Here is a 20480-nt window from a genome sequence, read left to right as displayed (position 1 = left end):
GTAAGTATTGTTGTTGTTTTCGTTTTTTTTACAATACTAACATTTTGATCATTTGAATGATGACAAACTAGCTAACAGGTATTTGACTCCTCAAACACACACATAGCCTTGAAATACACAATTTGTTATTATGGTTATGATTTATTTGCTGTGTAATGTTTTAGTCTCCTTGTTTAGCTATACTGTATGTGAAGCCAGTAACTGTCCAACTGCTATTTGCGCCTAACAACTTTATCGAGGTTGCTTTTACTTATGTTAGCAATTTAATTGGAGCAAAAATATTTTTTTTTACGCCAGTGTGCACGACACCCTCCTCATTTGTCACTATAGTTAAGAGTTTAATAAGTGTTTTATTCTTAATTCTTTGTAGGTTACTTATTTGTGGACTTTACCTGTTTTTTTATTTATTTTTTTAATAGGGACAGTTTGAATGTAGAACATATTTATTTTATTTCCATTATTTCTATGTACAAAAAAAAATCCTGAATATTAATATTAATAAGTCCTCGAACAGATTGTGTTTGAACTTTCAGCTTACTATAACATATTTTGTACGTTGACTTTAAAACAACAAAATTGGATTTGATTTTACCGGTGTAACCGTTTTTTTTTGTTTTTTTTTGTTCTGTAACTTTCAGCCGATTTGCCTCACCCTAAGTTGGGGCTTAGTGGGGGCAGCACACGTTCGCTCGCTCCAATTTTTCAGTTCGTAAATACTTTTCAGGACTTACACTTGAAATGTGATGTGAGAACATTCTCAGACTATGTGGTTCCAGTCTTTGGGATGACTGCTGAGTGCCTGTGTCTGATCCACCTTGCAGGTATATAACAGAGTTTGTAAACCTAGGCAATGTGTCAGCTCTGCGTACGTTCAGGGTTCTGAGGGCTTTGAAAACAATATCAGTTATCCCAGGTAAGAGAGACCAGGTGTTTGTGTGGGTGGGAGGGCGAGTCGCCGGGTTGATGTTAGCTGTATTTTTTTTTTTGGGAGGGTGCCTATCCTTTCCTCTTCCTCATTTTTCTTCCTCCTCCCACTAGTTGGACCGGGCTTCTCTAGTTCTTTCTTGCTTTCTCACTGTGGTGTCCCCTCCTGGTCCTCGATGGTGGTGATGCTGTCGTGCTCCCGCACGTCCATGCGTGTGTGTCGTTATTGTGTGTTGTGTGTCATGGAGTTATGCTCTTTGTGTCGTCCTACCTCGTTACAGATATATAACAGAGTTTGTGGACCTTGGGAATGTGTCGGCCCTCAGAACGTTCAGGGTTCTCCGAGCATTGAAAACTATTTCTGTCATTCCAGGTGAGACTTACATTTAAACACTAAGGCTGAGCTTAGCTATTAGCCATCTTCATTTTCTCACTCCTTTATTTATATGAAGCAAATGTAACAACTATTTGATTTCTTATTTTTACTAATCAAAAATGGTAGTAATACATTTTTGATAGGCATAGCAGTCTACTGGCAGTCTGAACATTTGAACACCAATGTGCAATATCCAATGTTAATCTCAGCTCCAGTGGCGTAGGGTGGGTTGCCAGTGCAAAAAACAAAAAACAAAAAAACACCCTTTCCTCTGCCCCCGTGCTACGCCGCTGTGCAGCTCCTTATGACAAATTGATCTATTTTTATTACAACTATTATTTTTTTAAAATCTTCTTTCCAAAGACTCTGTTATTCCTTGAGACTGCCAGGCCTAATCTGACTGCAAATCAGTGCTGCATGATGCTTGGAGACACATGCTTTTCACAGGTTTGGCTTCAATAGAAATATTTAGCTACAGTATTTCCAAGACACCAAACGTTGCCTTTTTGCAGAATCTTTTGGAAATGTCATGACAAATGAGATTAATTCATCATATCATTTCACATGACACACACACACACACACACACACACACACACACAGTGCATATAAAAAGTCTACACACCCTCTTTCTAATGCCAGATTTTTGTGATATAAAAAATGAGACCTGTATCACCATTTTCAAATTATAACCTGTACAACTCAATTGAAAAAAAAGTAAAATTAAACAACTGAAATAATGGGGTTGCACAAGTGTGGACACCCTCTTATAAATGGGCATGTGTTCAGAATGAACCAATCACATTCAAACTGATATTAAATAGGAGTCAGCGCACACCTGCCACCATTTTAAAGTAACCCTTAATAACCCCAAATACGGTTCAGCTGCCTGCCTGGTGATTAGCAGTGTTGGGTTTGCACCAAACACAGCTTCTAGAATTATGGCCAAAAAGTCCAACCTTGGTTTGATCGGCCCATAACACATTTTCCCTTGTGCGTTTGGGAAATGTCACGGCATGCCACCCTACTTCATAGCCCAGACATATGATGAAGATAGGAGATAGTTGTCACTAGGTTTTACACGATCAGGATTTTTGGGGCAAGTTTAAAAAAAACAATAATCGATCATCGATCCGATCACAAGATGGAGCAATATGTCTATTTACATGACTTGTTCATTTATTGTATATACTTGTGTACTGTATATTGTATCCATCCATCCATCCATTTTCTGGACAGCTTATCTTCACAAGGGTTGCGGGCGTGCTGGAGCCGTCCCAGGTCAAATTATTCTCTAGCATTTTAGACAAAAGTTAAAACATCAATGACCTCTAGGGGGCATTGAAGGATTGGCCACTGACATAAGTTTATACTGTTATTAAATGACATTATTGCAATGAAATTCATTTAATAAATACTGTTAATGACATGCTTACTCTAAGTATCTTCACTGTCCCGGCTATATGGACGGGTGTTGTCCAGAGTTTGAGTCCGTTTGACACTTTTCTTCCCCCCCCCCCTAAAATAAACTACCTTTTGGATTCATATGCGACGAAGACGCAGAGTTTTGGATGGATGGATGGATGGATGGATGGAAAAGATTATTTTTTTCTTCATTAATCGGATCGGCGACTTATGACATGAAAGCCGATCAGCATGAAATGCTAATTATCGACCGAAAACGATAACGCCGATCAGATCGGTGTAAAGTCTAGTTGTCACATGTTCTAAACAGCCAATACTTGCCAGAAATTCCTCTAGCTGTCGGCCTCTTGGCAGCCTCCCTGACCAGTTTTCTTCTCGTTTTTTTCATCGGTTTTGGAGGGACGTTACCGAGGACTGGCTCATGGTAATGTCACTCTCGTGCCATATTTTTTGCACTTGATGATGACTGTCTTCACTGTGTGCCATGGTATAGTTAAGGGCTTGCAAATTATTTTGTACCCTTCTCCTGACTGATACCCTTGAACAGGGAGATCCTTCTGATGCTGTGGAAGCTCTCTGTGGACTTTGGCTTGTGCTGTCAGATGTGACTACAAAAATGTCAGGAAAAGCCTACACCTAAACCTTATTTGGGGTTAATCAGGGGCCCTTTAAATGGTGGAAAGTGTGTGCTGATTCCCATTTAATGTGTTTAAATGTTATTGGTTCATTATGAATATAGACACATTCCCAGTTATAAGAGGGTATGCACTCATGTGCAACCACATTATCTCAGTGGTTTGGTTTTACTTTTTTCAATTGAGTAAAGGTTAGAGGTCACTTTAAGGGTGTAAAACATTCTGAAATATTACAAACTCTGGCATGTGAACAAGTGTGTGTGTGTAGACTTTATATCTACTGTATATCACCAGTGCAAACATTAAAATCAGTCTTTAGCCTCTGCATGAGTGGGAACGGTTAGTGAAACCACAGTCCTACTGCCAGTTTCCAGACAGATGACACACATTGAGCATTGTCAGCCTTGGCGTTTAAATGACCTGCACGGCACCTTTCATTGCTCCTCCTCGCCTTTCCTCTCTTTCTCGTCTTCATCCCCCGCTTTGATTTGTTGAGTGGAGGTTATTTTTGTTAACTTGCAACTAATAAGGGATGTTTCCTAACACGATTCACTGATTTATCTGCCACATTGACTGATCATCCGCCTGTCAGCAATTCAGATGACATTCAATGACTGAACGGTTTGACACGAAAGAAGGTTAGGTTAAATGTTGTTTCACAAATCTTTAAGGTGCAATTCTGGCTTATTCATATTCCTTATGTTGAACTTCAGGTTTAAGACAAGTAGTGTTCTTCTCCGCCCCCACCTTTTTTTTGTCCGAAAGAAACATCAATATTGAAAAGCTCAAGCAAAAATTATTCATAATCAGTACTATATTCATCTCTACTGTCTACTCATGTAAAGAAATACCATGCATAAGGTACATCTTTCCAGGAAAATTGATTTTCGTCTTAAGGAAACATCCCATGTAGGTGCAGTGATTTAAAAAAAAAATGTTTTGATTTGGATGTATTTTAACCTAAAAGTAACTGAATACTGTACATTGAATGTTTGTATGCAGTAAATATAGAAAGTGAACACCCTATTAAAATACCAGGCTTATCTGATGAAAACTAGAACATGTGCAAGAAGATGTTTGTATACTGTAGGTGTGCATACTCTAAAAGTTATATGGGCTAAGGACAATCGCCTGAAACAAACTGGAGATGTTGAGAAGCAGGACTGAATGCAGTCACACCTGCATTAAAAATATTAAGCCCTCAAGCCAACACACCCACAAGCTACACTTTTATTGTTCTCTGTTTCCATTATTTATGGTTAGAAATCAGAGAATTCCACTTTGGATGCTAAATATGTTTCAAAGCTACACACAATTCTAAGCTTTCCTCTCTAGTGTCTCTGTTGTTGCCCTGCTTTATCCCTGTGCTGCAGCATTTTATTTAGTGAACAACAACTTGATAAGTTGCTAATGTTTTTTTTAATGTGATTAAAATCTGGTGACCTTTATGTTAGACTTTGCCCAGGCAGTGGAGATGCAGGAACGATTTTAATTAGATTTAAATAACAATGTGGTTGCGACCCTCAATGTCATAAGTGTAAATGACAAGTTTAGATTAGTTACTTTTTAGACACAAAAGCCACATCAGTGTTGAATATAGGCATTTTACTTTATGTAATTTGTGTGAGCAATTTGGTTCCTTTCTATCTATTTGTATGTATGTGTGAGCTTTCCCGTTTTTATGTACGTGTACTTGTGCACATGCATGTATGTGTGTGCTTTTTGTGTGTTGTCAGGCCTCAAGACCATTGTGGGTGCCCTGATCCAATCTGTGAAGAAGCTCTCAGATGTGATGATCCTGACCGTGTTCTGCCTCAGCGTCTTTGCTCTGATCGGACTGCAGCTCTTCATGGGGAACCTGAGGCAAAAATGTGTATTTTGGCCTATCGATACGAGCAATATGTACCTGTCCAATGGCTCCAAGGGCTTTGACTGGGACGAATACCTCATGAATGACAGTGAGCCATGATGACCCCGTTACTTCCTGAAATAATATGACAGCAAAATAGCCAGTGCTTATTCCATTTTTCCATTTCCAATGATTTTCTCCCTAATGTTATTGTCCTATTTTAGGTCATACGCAGCATGTGCTTTCCAAGTAGTTAATGACGGCATCCCCTGTATTTTTCTTTCCACAGCTAACTTCTACTTTTACCCTGGTCAGGCTGATGCGCTATTATGTGGAAATAGTTCAGACTCAGGGTAAGTTAGTATTTCACTCACTTGATGCACATCGGTCAGCAGCCAAATGTGCATGAAAAAGTAAAATATGTGAGCTTGCTAACAGGGTGGACATTTATGGCTAATGTTAGGATGTAATGAGCACATGTGGACCTTCACTTAGCAACATACTTCAGTTAGCGAGCTGACAGTGTACAGTTTAAAAATGATATTTCGAATGTCCGAAATATTTTTTTTTTTTAATATCAATTGATATTTCAGTATGACATAGTGGTCATGTTAAGATTGACAACATCCAACTGCACATACAGTACATGCTGAAAATGATGAAACATAAGCGTACGTAATGTATTTATTCCGCAACCATCCACTGTTTCAGCCTCCACTGAAGAAAGACAAAATGCTGATAGTAATGTCAGGGGAAGCTACCCCATCATGACAAGGTGGACAGAAATTTCAGGGACACATGAAAACATTTTCAATATAGATATAATAGATCAAAATGATGGCATGGTGGGTGGCTGGTTAGCACATCTGCCTCACAGGACTCAGGGTTCAAATCCAGCCTCGCCTGTGTGGAGTTTGCATGTTCTCCCCGTGCCTGCGTGGGTTTTCTCCGGGTACTCCTGTTTCCTCCCACATCCCAAAAACATGCATGGTGTGTTAATTGAAGACTCTAAATTGCCCTTCGGTGTGAATGTGAGTGCGAATGGTTGTTTGTTTATATATGCCCTGCGATTGGCTGGCAACGAGTTCAGGGTCTACCCGCCTCTTGCCAGGAGTCAGCTGGGATAGGCTCCTGCATGCCCACGACCCTGGTGAGGATAAGTGATTCGGAAAATGGATGGATGGACTTGATGGACTTGTACATTTTCATGATGACTAAGTGAGATTATGTTTGATTGAATTAATTGCACTGAATTCTTTTAAAGTTGTATTTCAAACTGAATTTAACTGAACTTTATTTCTCAAAAAAACTTACTGTGTACTTTGTGACGACACTCTTGTAACTCTGACGATTCTTAAGAGAACACAATTAAGCAAAAGCCAAGACTGTTTTCTGTTGGTCAAATATAATGTGTACCTAATGGGCTAATGGAGCATGAAAGAGATTCATAATTAAGGGAATAATACATGACATCAAAGTTTTGTCATCCTTCCCAAAAAAAATAAAGTATAAAGTCTGTCGAAAAAATATGCATTCCTCTTGTGTCCTCTACTTTAATTAAATCACTCAGTCTGGTTTATTAATTTATTTAGAAGCACTCACTCTGGACAATTGACAATTGTCATTAGATTAAAGGTTATGTTTCATATGCTGTGGTTTCAATTGATATATTTTTTTTTAAAACAGTGCAGACAGCTTTATCACAGAGCTGACACAACAGATAACATTTTGATGGTGACACTTCAAAAAAGACGTGCAGTAGTATGAAAATGATATTCACATGTAGCGACTCACAATTTGTACTGTACGTAGTAATATTTTTATCGCCGTGTTCGTAATGCAAAGTGATGCCATACAAGCAGACCTATAATGCACCTTGCGTCTTCTAGCGCAGACTCTTTCGTCATGCCTACAAACTCCACTTTCTGCTCCAGAGTGCATGAGAAAGAGAGAGAAAAAAGAGAAACTATTAACCGAAACGAAAGGTTTGGACAATTATCATGAACCCTCCCACCCCTACATGAACCCTCCCACCCCTACTTACGTTACGTTACATCTCAAACCAGCCTATGAAACTTAATGTTTGACCAGCTAGCTAAACTGTTAAAATGAGCTTACCTGTCTTTGTCAGTTTTGTAGTGACGGATGAAGTTCAACGACGTTGTTGTTGTGTTTTTAATGTGCGATTTGCAGCATGCAGGTTGCCATCCTCTTTTTGCAGACTTCATCGACAACATAATCCTTGAATCCAAATTGAATTATCTTTGCCGCTCCTTTCATCGTTGCTCATGCAGGTGGCTACGTCACACTGGCAACCTCGCAACAATTCAGACTAGGTTGCGAGGTTGGCGCGAATGACCCCCAAAACGTTTTTCTTTCTTTCAAAATAAGACAAACTGTCTCAATTAAAAGGCAGAATTCGAAATCTAAACGAGATGACTTGTCAAGTCATGTTGTTCAAGTCAAAGTCAAGTCAAGTCTCTTGGCTACCAAGTCAAAGTCAAGTTAAGTCTTTGTGAAGTATTTGGCAAGCAACTCGCAAGTCATAAAACTGGCAACTTGAGTCGACTCGAGTCAAGCTATTTGACTCAAGTCCCCCCATCTCTGCTTTATAGTGATACTGACCCAAAATATTTAAAGATAATGGATATCAATTCTTATCCTGCCATTTTCAATTTATTTATCGACATTTACTTTTATAAAGGTACATTTATTTGCTAAGTTATTAATAAACTGGGATGATTTAAGTCTGTATGAGATCCAGCAGACGGTTTTAGTCTGCCATTACACTTATGAATGGATTTAAATGCAAAGTGAATGTGGAAAAGAAGGTGGTCGTCTACATGGAGTGGTTTAGTGTACAAAGTTAAGTCTGTCAGCGTCTCAACCTATCAATGTTGAGCTTTGTATTGGTATTGGTATAATGTTAGATTCTTGCACTGTAAAGGTCATGCGTTTGTTTTGCTGTGCTCCTCTTTCAGACGATGTCCTGAGGGGTTCACATGTCTGAAAGCCGGAAGGAATCCCAATTATGGCTACACCAGCTTTGACAGCTTTGGATGGGCCTTCCTCACCCTCTTTCGTCTAATGACCCAAGACTTCTGGGAAAATCTCTACATGCTGGTAATAAAACAGGGTTCTTTTCACACTTAGAAGAAAGAAAGAAGTCAAACCACACATTTGATCACAGCATTAGACCTACAATGAATTGCCTATTTTTTTTTATTTTGTAAAAAGACTAGGCGGCACGGTGAACGACTGGTTAGCACATCTGCCTCACAGTTCTGGGGACCAGGGTTCAAAATCCTGGCCAGTCCTGTGTGTAGTTTGCATGTTCTCCTGGTGCCTGTGTGGGTTTTCTCCGGATACTCCGGTTTGTGAATGTGTGAATATAATTTTCTTACTACTGAATGTGTCTATTGAAGTGTCACCATCAAAATGTCATCTGTTGTGTCAGCTCTGTGATAAAACAACCCAAAAACATGCGTGATAGGTTGATTGAAGACTTTGAATTGCCCATAGGTATGAATGTGAGTGCGAATGTTTGTTTGTTTCTATGTGCCCTGCGATTGGCTGGCGGCGAGTTCAGGGTGTACCTTTTCCTCTCGCCCGAAGATAGCTGGGATACTTTATCCAAGGCCCCAAAAATCAGCAACACAGAAATGGTGAAAACAAGTAACATCTCCATTTTCATGTTTTAGCACTAATCTTCGAACATGTTTAACATATTTAGAAACAAATCTGAATTTGAATTGAATTTTAATTTACTTTACAGCAACTTTAATTGTAAATGTTTAAAAAATATTTAATGAAATAATGCATGTTCACCTCCATCCATCCATCCATCCATTACTGCCAGGTCTTTTGCGAGGGATGCCAGGGAAGCTGTCTGGAGAGTCTTCAATTACTTAAATGCATTTTTTGGGACTGTGCGACGGCACAGCACTTGGAGAACGTGCAAACGTCACGTCGAAAGCCGCGACCCGATATTTTGACCTTCATCCCAACCAGGGCCATCTTGCTGCCAGCCATTCATTTTCACCCCTAATCTTCTAAATCTTCTCATTGCTACGTCTGTGTTTTGTGTCAGACTCTGCGAGCGGCTGGGAAGACCTACATGATCTTCTTTGTGCTGGTCATCTTTGTGGGCTCCTTCTATCTTGTCAATCTCATCTTGGCTGTGGTAGCCATGGCCTACGAGGAGCAGAACCAGGCCACCATTGAAGAGGCTGAGCAGAAGGAGGCTGAATTCAAAGCCATGCTGGAGCAGCTCAAAAGGCAGCAGGAAGAAACACAGGTTGGTACGGTAGCATTTGTACACATCTGCTGATATGCATAGTGTAGTCGCATCATGGGTTTCTATTCCATTCAGGCTGCGGCCATGGTGACATCTGCAGGCACTGTATCGGAGGTCGCACTGGAGGATGAGGGAGGAGGTCATCTGTCCCGCAGCTCCTCGGAGGTCTCTAAGCTGAGCTCCAAGAGCGCCAAGGAGCGTCGCAATCGCAAGAAGAAATGGCGCCAGAAAGAGCAGGAGAAAGAGAAAGGTGACAGCGAGAAGGTTGTCAAGTCTGAGTCTGATGACGGCAGCAAGAGAAGCACCCTTCGCTTCCCGGGAAGCCGTCTGGGCAGGAAGACATCAATCATGAACCAAGTAAAGTACCAATGAAAATAAATATGTCTAGTTCGTTTAGAACGCACATCTAAGTACATTTGCATGCTCTAATGAGATCCAGTACAAGAGCACTACCACAATTTCTAAAAGATAATTATGCTCATTTTTGATTGAAGCCACAGTAATAATTCAATATGTTTTTATTATGGTTGTAGTTTGCAGTGGTGTAGAACTGTACTGTACCATACTGACAGTTGTTACTAGGTATTGCTATGCCTAATAGCATATTTGCCCAAGTCATTTTTAAGTTGCAGTCACAATATTAATTTAAAAAAATACCAATGTGCTTGCTAAAAATGTATGTAGATTCTCTGTCATCCAGGTCAGGGTAATCCACAAAGGTTGAATCAAGGCAACTGGACTCTTCTTGTTTATTGAATGTTTTTTTTGTGTGTTTCCCCCCCCCCCCCGTTTTCCCAAAAAAATTCTAAATTGATTCAGGCAATTATATTAATCATATATAGACCTAAATAAATAAGGTAAATAAGATCACCAAAATATTTTCACTTCACAAGTAATTTGTAGTTCAGCTTAGTTTGGTGACAAAGTTATCGTGAAAACTCTTCACTGTTTCGGCATTTTTTCCTCTCATTTGGAAATTGTTTAAATGTGCTGCTTGATCATTTGTGAAGCCTTTTCTGGGAAGGGGTCCTGGGAGTGTCACCCTTTAGCACTAGTGTGGCTGAATGGTTAAGGCATTGTACTGAAGATACCATGGACAATTGTCCTTGTGGGTCCAAACACCACTCCTGCTATATAATACTCATGTTTTGGGTTTCGGATCTAAGGGCTTATCTCTTGTGACGTCAGATTTCTTCTGACTCACCAATTGTCTGACTAGCTTCAGTATCAATGTTGTCCATCAAAATTGGCTGTACGTAGGCATTGTCATTATTTTCTTCTATGGGCTTGGTACCTTTTGGTACCTAGTGGAGCATAGGTGACTTAGCCACATGCTTATGCTGCAGCTATCTTGCAATAAGTTAATTTTTAGTGTTCTATGGTCATTATAATATTGATCAAAAACAAAATAAAGAAAAAACATACACTCTTTCAGACACATTTAATGCTTGTCCCACCTCGGTCACATCTGAAGACGGTGTGCTATGAGCGGCCATGGCTAGCACGACATGGCTGCTTCCTTTTTTTTTTCTTTCTCTCTTCCGTTCGGTGTGAACGCAGCATAACACAGGCAAGACGTGGTTGAACGTTGCCCTCCTTTTCACTTTTCCGTAGTTTCCGCATGGGTGCATGTGCAGACTGGTTTGGACGCATGCGCTCCCAATCATACTACATTTTGGAGTTTACGTCATTCCATGGATGCGCATTATCCCTCGCATCATTGTCGACAAGCATGCTGCACTAATGCTCATTTCTAATCTAAACGGCAATCCCGGAAAACTGAAAGAAACAGAGCTCCTGTATCTGTTTTCTTTTTTTTTTTTTTTTTTTTAAAAGCTGAAGCCATTGACTAATTTCAGGCTCAATATTCCACCTTACAGTGGTGCAGAACAGTATTCCGTCATTCTTAGAAGTGTTGTAACTATGTTTGAGTGTCCTGAAAGGTGCCTATCAATAAAATGAATTATTATTAATAATAATAATACATTATTGTCTATGAGGAACTAACTATAAGAGCTGTGATTTATTTATGCTACAAAAACAGCCAATAATCTTTTGGGCGTTGGTATGGAAATAATCGATGGAATGTTAGTGAATGAACCGAGCATTGTTACATTTGTACAGAATATACACCAATTGCTTCTTTGACTCTACTTCTTTTGTATTCACATGGAACGTCACTCGCCCTCCTCAACTTTCCCTTTATTCGAACATTAACTAACATTAAGGAATTCCGCCTGTCTGTCTATCCCTCTCCAGTCTCTACTGAGCATCCCGGGCTCGCCCTTCATGTCACGCCACAACAGCCGCAGCAGCATCTTCAGCTTCAAAGGCCGCTCCAAGGACATGGGCTCAGAAAACGAGTTTGCCGATGATGAGCACAGTACAGTGGAGGAGAGTGAAGACCGCCGGGGTTCCCTGTTCATCCCTTTCCGCCGGAACAGTTACAGCGGCTACAGCCAAGGCTCGTCACGCATCCACCCACTGGCGCCTCATTCGGGAGGGAAGAGGAACAGCACAGTGGACTGCAATGGCGTGGTGTCTCTCATCGGCCCGGGGCCTGGCAGACGGCTTCTGCCTGAGGTGAAAATAGATAAGGCAGCCACTGATGACAGTGTAAGGACGTCCATGGGACACCAATACAGTTTAGGCATGACGGTGGTGGCCTCAGTCTCTGCAGCTTCTCCTTCACAACCTAATTTCCCCTTGGCGATTGCTCCTCTCTCTCCTAAGTTCTGTAGTTTCCTTTTCTTCCACTTCCGACCTGTGAATCTAAATGCAGTATTTCTATATCTCTATACCTGTGTTATTGTTTTATTCATCTCACTGGGCCATTTAAACTGCTTGAATGCCCTTTTTGGGGTGTTCTCTGATAGAAAAAGCATAAAGTAGCTAGAATAGTCTCCACAGTGCATTGATTAGTACAGATAGTCAATCACATATGGCTACGTTGGATTCCAGCAGCTGGGTGTAAATTACAGGTGCGAAGCGAATTGTACTGTATCTTATATATATTGCTGTACATCGTCAGGCGAGTCAAACATTATTGCAGTCACAAAAGGTTGAACGTTTGTTCGTTCCTTATAATCCAGTACGGTAAACACGGTAAACTGGAATAATAAAAGCTTGTCTGATATCAGGGCACGCTGGACGACTGGTTAGAGCGTCTGCCTCACAGTTCTGAGTACCCAGGTTCAATCCCCGGCCCCGCCTGTGTGGAGTTTGCATGTTCTCCCCGTGCCTGCGTGGGTTTTCTCCAGGCACTCCGGTTTCCTCCCACTTCCCAAAAACATGCATGGTAGGTTAATTGACAACACTAAATTGCCCGTAGGTGTGAATGTGAGTGCGAATGGTTGTTTGTTTGTATGTGCCCTGCGATTGGCTGGCAACCAGTTCAGGGTGTACCCCGCCTCCTGCCCGATGGTAGCTGGGATAGGCTCCAGCACGCCTGTGACCCTAGTGAGGAGAAGCGGCTCAGAAAATGGATGGATGGATGTCTGATACCAGAGTCCGATTCTTGGTGTTGGCAGCTATGGCAGCGTTTGTTAGTGTTGTGGTTCACATTGCGGACATGGCTTGTAAAATAAGAAACAGAGCCAGAGACAGCTGATCAAGCTGAAGATGGCCGAGCTGTAAACATAGTAATAAGGTCGTAATGTTGAATCATCATAAGTTGCACAAGTTGAAGATTGGTGTCTACCTACAGTAAGCAAGAGCTCCAGTAGTTTCCTAGACAACTTCAACACTTATGATGAGTTTAGGGCATAATAATCGATTAATTGATTGTTAAGAATTCTATTGTGTGCAGTTGGTTGTTATCGCTGACTCCTTAAAGCAGTTAAGGTGAAAATGTATATTCTATGTATAATAATAGACAGTAATATATCTTGTAGCGGCTGGCACGAGAATCAGCACCTCCAAATCTGAGACCATGGTCCTCAGTCCGAAAAGGGTGACGTGCCCTCTCCGGGTTGGGGATGAGATCCTGCCCCAAGTGGAGGAGTTCAAGTATCTTGGGGTCTTGTTCACGAGTGAGGGAAGAATGGAACGGGAGATTGACAGGCGGATCGGTGCATCGCAACTTTGTATCGGTCCGTTGTGGTAAAGAAGGAGATAAGCCGAAAGGCGAAGCTCTCGATTTTACCGGTCGATCTACGTTCCTACCCTCACCTATGGTCACAAGCTGTGGATCGTGACCGAAAGAACAAGATCCCGGATACAAGCGGCCGAAATGGGTTTCCTCCGCAGGGTGTCCGGGCTCTCCCTTAGAGATAGGGTGAGAAGCTCGGTCATCCGGGAGGATCTCAGAGTAGAGCCGCTCCTCCTCCACATCGAGAGGAGCCAGATGAGGTGGCTGGGGCATCTGATTCGGATGCCTCCCGGACGCCTCCCCAGTGCGGTGTTCCGGGCACGTCCCACCGGGAGGAGACCCCGGGGACTACCCAGCACACAATGGAGAGACTATGTCTCTTGGCTGGCCTGGGAACGCCTCGGGATCCCCTCGGAAGAGCTGGAGGAAGTGGCTGGGGAGAGGGTAGTCTGGGCGTCCCTGCTAAAGCTACTGCCCCCCCCAATCCGACCTCGGATAAGCGGTAGAAAATGGATTGATGGATGGATATCTTGTATATTATGCATTACTTGGTTGCAACCAGCAGAGGCCCTGTTGATTCAGTCTCAACTACTTTGTGTCTAAAGCAGAAGATTAACGTCAGCTCTAACTCGATTGTTATATTTCTCCATAATTGTTCAAAGAAATCTAGTCAAATGCTTGTCTTACATCGCACTCATTGTAAATGCAAGTAGAATCCTTCATAAGACGACTTCAGCCTCAGTTGTAGTGTCTTTCCTGGTTTGAGGTCATTGGTAGTTCACTGTATCCCATTTTGATCTCTGTGCTTCCCTTCCTGCTCTTCTCTTGTTCCGTCAGCAGTCCCATTACATTTTCCTACGTTATCCACTGCTGCTGAACCACTGTATGGTGCAAGATGAATTCCGATTCTTCCTTCTAGGAGAATATCCCTGCTCATTCTCGCTAGCATGATAAGAGCCCGGTTGCATTGTCAAGCAGCCTATTTTTTTAACCTCTCTCCAGGTGTAGCATGATACAGCAGCAAATAATGTCTTGAATTCCTCGATTGACCTGCATGCCGTTGCATGTAGACTGTCATTACGATCTGCCTAGCAAATGATACACTCGGGCTTTAAACTAGTATGTGCTAAGGTTTTCAATGGCATCAGCGCTGAAAATGTATCATTTGTAGGCACTTGAACAAGCTAGCCTGGCTCTCTCACTCACTCCATTAGTGAGTCACGTATGAGTCGCAGTAACACAAGGAGCTGCATCTTTGCTCCTGAAGCCTGTTACGGTGGTATTGATGCATCGTCATGTATCAGTATATTGTATATCAGTGGCTGTGAAGGACCCACGTGGAAGCAGCACACCAAGCAAGCTGCCACCATATCTTTCAAAAGTCAAACAATTTCTAGTAGTCGGAAATCTCCAAACAGAAGATCATGCTTCTTTTGTTATTTTCTGATTGAGCTGGGCAGTGGAATTTCCTGGTAATATGCTGCCCCCCACTGCTTTGGAGTGTGAAATAATGGCGTGCTAGCTTGTTCAGATACTTACAAACTTGTACCTTTAATTTGGACATGTAGGCCAAGGCTAGTGTAAAAATAAATAAATAAAAGTAAATGCTACATATTGGCATGTTATGTAATCCTGCCAACAAACAAGTAAGATGATACATTTGACAATTTTAACCGATTAGTGTTGAAACAAAGCTTTTGTGGCTCTGTAATGGAGAAAACACTTAAGTAGGGGGCATCCTTTTATGGTTTGGCGCTTATCTGTTAAAGTATGCTTCTTCATAAGTATACATTTTTGTCTTTTTTCTGAGTACAGACCACAGACGTGGAGATTAAGAAGAAGCACTCTGGCTCTCTCATGGTATCTGTGGATCAGCTCAACTCCTCCTTCAAAGGAAAAGACCGTGCCAACAGTCAGATGAGCGTAGTCACCAACACTCTGTTAGAGGGTATACACTGTGATATACTGTAATTGCATAACTTATTTTTGCTACATTAATGGTCAAGTGTAGCCCCATAAAACCCCAATTAGAGTTTTTAATTCAAAGATCCAATGTCAATATTATAGAGAAAAACCTGTTACACACGTTTTCAGTTTATGTGACTCCTCACTTTTGCACTTTCCTTCCATCTTTGGAATTTCTGCAGAATTGGAGGAATCTCAGAGGAAGTGCCCTCCCTGTTGGTACAAATTCGCGAACACATTCCTCATCTGGGAGTGCCATCCCAAATGGCTGAAGATAAAGCATATAGTCTACTTGATTGTCATGGACCCGTTTGTTGACTTGGCCATCACCATCTGCATTGTCCTCAACACCCTTTTCATGGCCATGGAGCACTATCCAATGACGGAACAGTTTGAGGGAGTCCTCTCTGTAGGCAATCTGGTGAGAAGAAACATATTTTGAGTTCCTTATTAACCTTATTGGCCGTCCATTTAGAAAAAACATATTGCAGGTTTCCCCCCTCTACACATGCATCAATTTGGTATGTGCACTTAAAGACTACCCATACATACTGTAGCCTATATAGGGCTTTGATGAGGTCTCATTAAAGATTTAGTTCCATTTTAACGTAGCCAGTCCGCATGCTCTCCAACTCCTCATCACCCGCACTCATATCAAGCTCCAATTTCCGTTGTTTTGCTTACCTCAACTTCTGCTCAAATGGCTTTGTTATACACTAGTACCAAACACTCAGTCTGCAGCCTTGAAATAATACGAAAAACAACAACAACACATGCCTGATTGGCAGAGTATGTAGCAGGTTACCACTGCAAGCTGTCTGCCTGACAGCACTGTACAGTCTTCTTTTGGCAATAGCCCTGACTCAATGCCAGTACAGGAAATTAGGTCATTGGCTTGGTAGAGGATGGTGCAGTATGACTCATTGGGTGTTCTCTTCACCACATGATTCTGTATTTGATGTAAAATGTGATAAAGATTCAGAGTACAACTTCTGCCTCATGTGAGTTCTTTGACAATAGTGTTACGTGACTGTATGACCTTGTCTTATTAAATCCCAAACCTTTGTAAACCGCACTCAGTTTTTCTATAATGCATCACTAACTAATGCCCTGGTGATACTTTACATAGTACTACAGTACCATATCCCATATCAGTGTAAGCCTATCACTTTTTCCTAGAATTATTTTAGTGCACTCACAATGTTTGACAGTAGGAGTGCAAACATTGAGTTCCTTTACAGAAAGAAGCCAGACTGTACTGCTTGGTGGAAACGGGACTTAACCAAATTTTTATGACAGCGAAATACAATGTGTGTCAGAAAGGTTCCAGGACTAGTTTCACAAACAATACATTTCAAATCCAAACCTCAAACTACAAGTTTTCCCAGCCTTCTCTGCCACGCCTTCATGCACTCCTGGAAGGATTCTTCTGGGATCCTCAGCAGCTCTGTCATCACAGTCATGATGTCGTCCATGTCTTCAAAATGCGTTCCCTTCATGACCTCCTTGAGCTTGGGACAGAGGAACAAAATCACACGGAGCCAGGCTGGGTGTGTAGGCCGGTTGTTCCAGCATGATGATTTTCTTCTTGGTCAGGATCTGTCGGATGCTCAGGGCATTGTGAGCAGGTGGGAGTTGTCCTATCACTACTGTCACCTCTTGTGCACTGAACGAAGCAAATGCCGCAGGCTCTCTTTGTACATGTGCTGGTTGATCGCCTGGCCCACATTGAAGGGGAAAACCTGTAGTTTGGGTTTGAAATCGATCTTTTGTGACACTAGTCGTGGAACTTTTCAGACACACTTTGTACAGCAGTGATAACTTAACTAATGCTTAACACTGCCTGCATTGTTGTTATTGGCATCCCTTTTCAATAAAACCCATGTACTTGTTCTCTGTGGGTCTGCAGGTTTTCACAGGCATCTTCGCTGGGGAGATGTTTGCCAAACTGGTGGCCATGGATCCCTACTACTACTTTCAGGAAGGATGGAATTGTTTTGATGGATTCATAGTGACACTGAGTTTAGTGGAGCTGGGACTCCAGGATGTGGAGGGTCTATCAGTGCTCAGGTCCTTCCGATTGGTAAGTGGAAGCCTTCTTCTGTCCCCCTTTTTTGAACCATATGGAAACATAAAGATTAATGAGGGATACAGGCATGCATCACAGTCCAAATATTAAGATTCTGGAATAATTTTGTTTCTCCCTGTCTCTTGTAGTTGAGAGTGTTCAAACTGGCCAAATCATGGCCCACACTCAACATGTTGATCAAGATCATTGGTAATTCGGTGGGGGCTCTGGGTAATCTGACCCTGGTACTGGCCATCATTGTCTTCATCTTCGCTGTGGTGGGCATGCAGCTGTTTGGCAAAAGCTACAAGGACTGTGTGTGCAAGATCGCAGATAACTGTAAGCTGCCACGCTGGCACATGCATGACTTCTTCCACTCCTTCCTGATTGTATTCAGAGTGTTGTGTGGGGAGTGGATTGAGACCATGTGGGATTGTATGGAGGTGGCAGGACAGACAATGTGCCTCACAGTCTTCATGATGGTAATGGTCATCGGGAACTTGGTGGTAAGTAAAAAAAGGGCCGGGTGACATTGTGTAGGAGCTTTTGAAAGCAAGAAATATTGAGGTTTGAATCATCCATAGGTGTTGAACTTGTTCCTGGCTTTGCTGCTGAGCTCGTTCAGTGCAGACAACCTCGCAGCTACAGATGACGATGGCGAGCCCAACAATCTCCAGCTCGCTGTTACTCGCATTAAGAAAGGCATTGCCTGGTTCAAGTCCCACATGCGTGTCTTTGTTGCCACTGTGCTCAAGAAGGTATGCATAATCGTAAAGCACTAAAATGGATGCTAACCTGCTATCCCCCAATTGTTTATGATACTGTATATGTACCGTAAACGTCAGCTGGTTTAATAATCAGGTTTAATTATTAAGTTCAGCTGAAATGGAACTTAACTATTTTTTGAATGACACTGAAACTATGAGGAAATCTGACCCATGATCTCCATGCAAAAAAATCTCTGTGGACACTGTGGGATAAAATTAAATAAAACCAAAAAATGCATCTTGTATACTTAGAGGCACAATGTTTTATCTTGGAGTGATACTGTATTTTTTATTCACTTTGTAACACTTACCAGGTGTCTTAATAACATGCCTGGAACATGCTTTTGTTAATTTCCCCCAAGAATTAACACCTAAAGCATACTATAGGCGGCATGGTGGCCGACTGGTTAGAGCGTCAGCCTCACAGTTCTGATGACCCGGGTTCAATCCCCGGCCCCGCCTGTGTGGAGTTTGCATGTTCTCCCCGTGCCTGCGTGGGTTTTCTCCGGGCACTCCGGTTTCCTCCCACATCCCAAAAACATGCATTAATTGGAGATTCTGAATTGCCCGTAGGTGTGAATGTGAGTGCGGATGGTTGTTTGTTTGTATGTGCTCTGCGATTGGCTGGCAACCAGTTCAGGGTGTACCCCGCCTCCTGCCCGATGACAGCTGGGATAGGCTCCAGCACGCCCGCGACCCTAGTGAGGAGAAGCGGCTCAGAAAATGGATGGATGGATGGATGGATGAAGCATACTCTAGTCCCACTCTTTTTCGGCTCTACTGCATGTCTGGCTTTCGTTTTTACGAGGACGAGGGATGGAGATAGGGGGTGGCTATTTGTTGAGCCCGGAGTCTAAAAATCGAAGTGTGAACTGCAAAGCGTATGCAAGCCCCCCACAAAGGCAGCACTTCATCACCAAGCCACCCAATTAGTGTGTGGATACGTTTATGTTATTATCTGAACTGTTACGTCACAATCCAGTGATATTCATAATGGCTTACTCACATTTTTGGAGCTAGGCAGCGCACAAAATATTTAGTTAGACCCAACTATTTGTATACAAACAATTAAAAAGTAAATTTTATATCATATGTCCCTTTAAAGGTTTTGTACACATGACGCTTGACTTTCACTAATTTGGAACATTCCAATATCTTGTTAGTATTGGAAAAGTTATGTAGCATATATGGATTTGGGATAAAACGTAATTTGAGAAATAAATTCGGTGAAGGTGAACGCCCGCGTTCACTTCTGGGTTAGGCCGATTTACGTTTTAACGTTAAAATCAGACTATTTTATCTCGTAAAGGGGCACCACGTCTCTTTTTAGATGTGTAAAACTTTAAGAAAAAGTGACGAAAAAACCTCTATGTCTCATAATCTGAAGTTTGCTACATGAACTAAATAAGAATCCTAGATCCCAGTGGTCTCTTATCATATCCAAACACACAAATGATACAGGTAGTGGGTTTTATATAAAATTTAATGAAATCTAACAGGGGTCTAACTACAGGGAAACAATGCAGAGAAAAGGAAAACAAGGAACAGGTAAGCATTCGTACAGCAAGTCGAACTTGTGGTGTAGGTGTGAAGTGAGGATGTGCGGTGGGCAATGTATAGAGCTGGGATTCCTGTTGCCGTTAATTTAAATCCAAATATGCACCAATCTGTACTTTAGTAGACTGCACGTTGGACATACATTGCGTGGAACACAATTTAGGCACGCTGCCCGATGTCCCGGATGCTTGGCCGGTCCGGTCGAGGACAGGTGGTTTTGACGGAAAAAGGAGGGGAAAAAAAAAAAAAGCTTCAAGTGCAGAGCGGTCGAAGCCCGTGGGTGGCCTGGTCGCCGGGCGCTCTGAGCGGATCTGCGCCGCCCGTTTCCTTCCCAACGGAGCTTCGTCTGTGAGCTGCCCAAGGGGGGAAAGGTCAGGCGCGTCCTCGCCACCTCGTGGTGAGAGGTGGGCCGTTTTCGGCAAGGATGAACGAATGAGCGAGAGCGAGCGCAGGACAAAGGAGCTTCGGCCTTTTGCGCACAACAGCGAGAGAGGGAGTGCCCCCCCTCCGTTAACAAAAGGGAGATA

At 42.2% G+C, this 20480-nt stretch overlaps 1 protein-coding gene across 9 annotated transcripts in view; it reads left to right on the top strand.

Moving 5' to 3' along the window:
• The window catches only part of scn8ab (sodium channel, voltage gated, type VIII, alpha subunit b), a 53394-nt gene that overhangs the window by 13559 nt on the left and 19355 nt on the right, over positions 1–20480 (top strand). For 3 of the 9 annotated variants that reach the window (XM_061688778.1, XM_061688774.1, XM_061688781.1), the window contains 12 exons: positions 1206–1297; positions 5097–5318; positions 5499–5562; positions 8191–8332; positions 9300–9506; positions 9582–9863; positions 11766–12122; positions 15412–15544; positions 15744–15982; positions 17471–17644; positions 17779–18135; positions 18214–18387. In XM_061688778.1, coding sequence (XP_061544762.1) covers positions 1206–1297; positions 5097–5318; positions 5499–5562; positions 8191–8332; positions 9300–9506; positions 9582–9863; positions 11766–12122; positions 15412–15544; positions 15744–15982; positions 17471–17644; positions 17779–18135; positions 18214–18387 — 2443 coding nt within the window. Of the gene's footprint in view, positions 1–821; positions 914–1205; positions 1298–5096; positions 5319–5498; positions 5563–8190; positions 8333–9299; positions 9507–9581; positions 9864–11765; positions 12123–15411; positions 15545–15743; positions 15983–17470; positions 17645–17778; positions 18136–18213; positions 18388–20480 lie in introns of all 9 variants that reach the window. The other 6 variants (XM_061688779.1, XM_061688776.1, XM_061688780.1 and 3 more) reach the window with 4 other exon arrangements.

The sequence above is a fragment of the Phycodurus eques genome, chromosome 10 (assembly GCF_024500275.1).
Source record: "Phycodurus eques isolate BA_2022a chromosome 10, UOR_Pequ_1.1, whole genome shotgun sequence".
In the NCBI taxonomy this organism is placed as follows: Eukaryota; Metazoa; Chordata; class Actinopteri; order Syngnathiformes; family Syngnathidae; genus Phycodurus; species Phycodurus eques.
The sequence above is the reverse complement of the archived record's forward strand: the minus strand, read 5'-3'. Positions and strand labels throughout refer to the sequence as shown.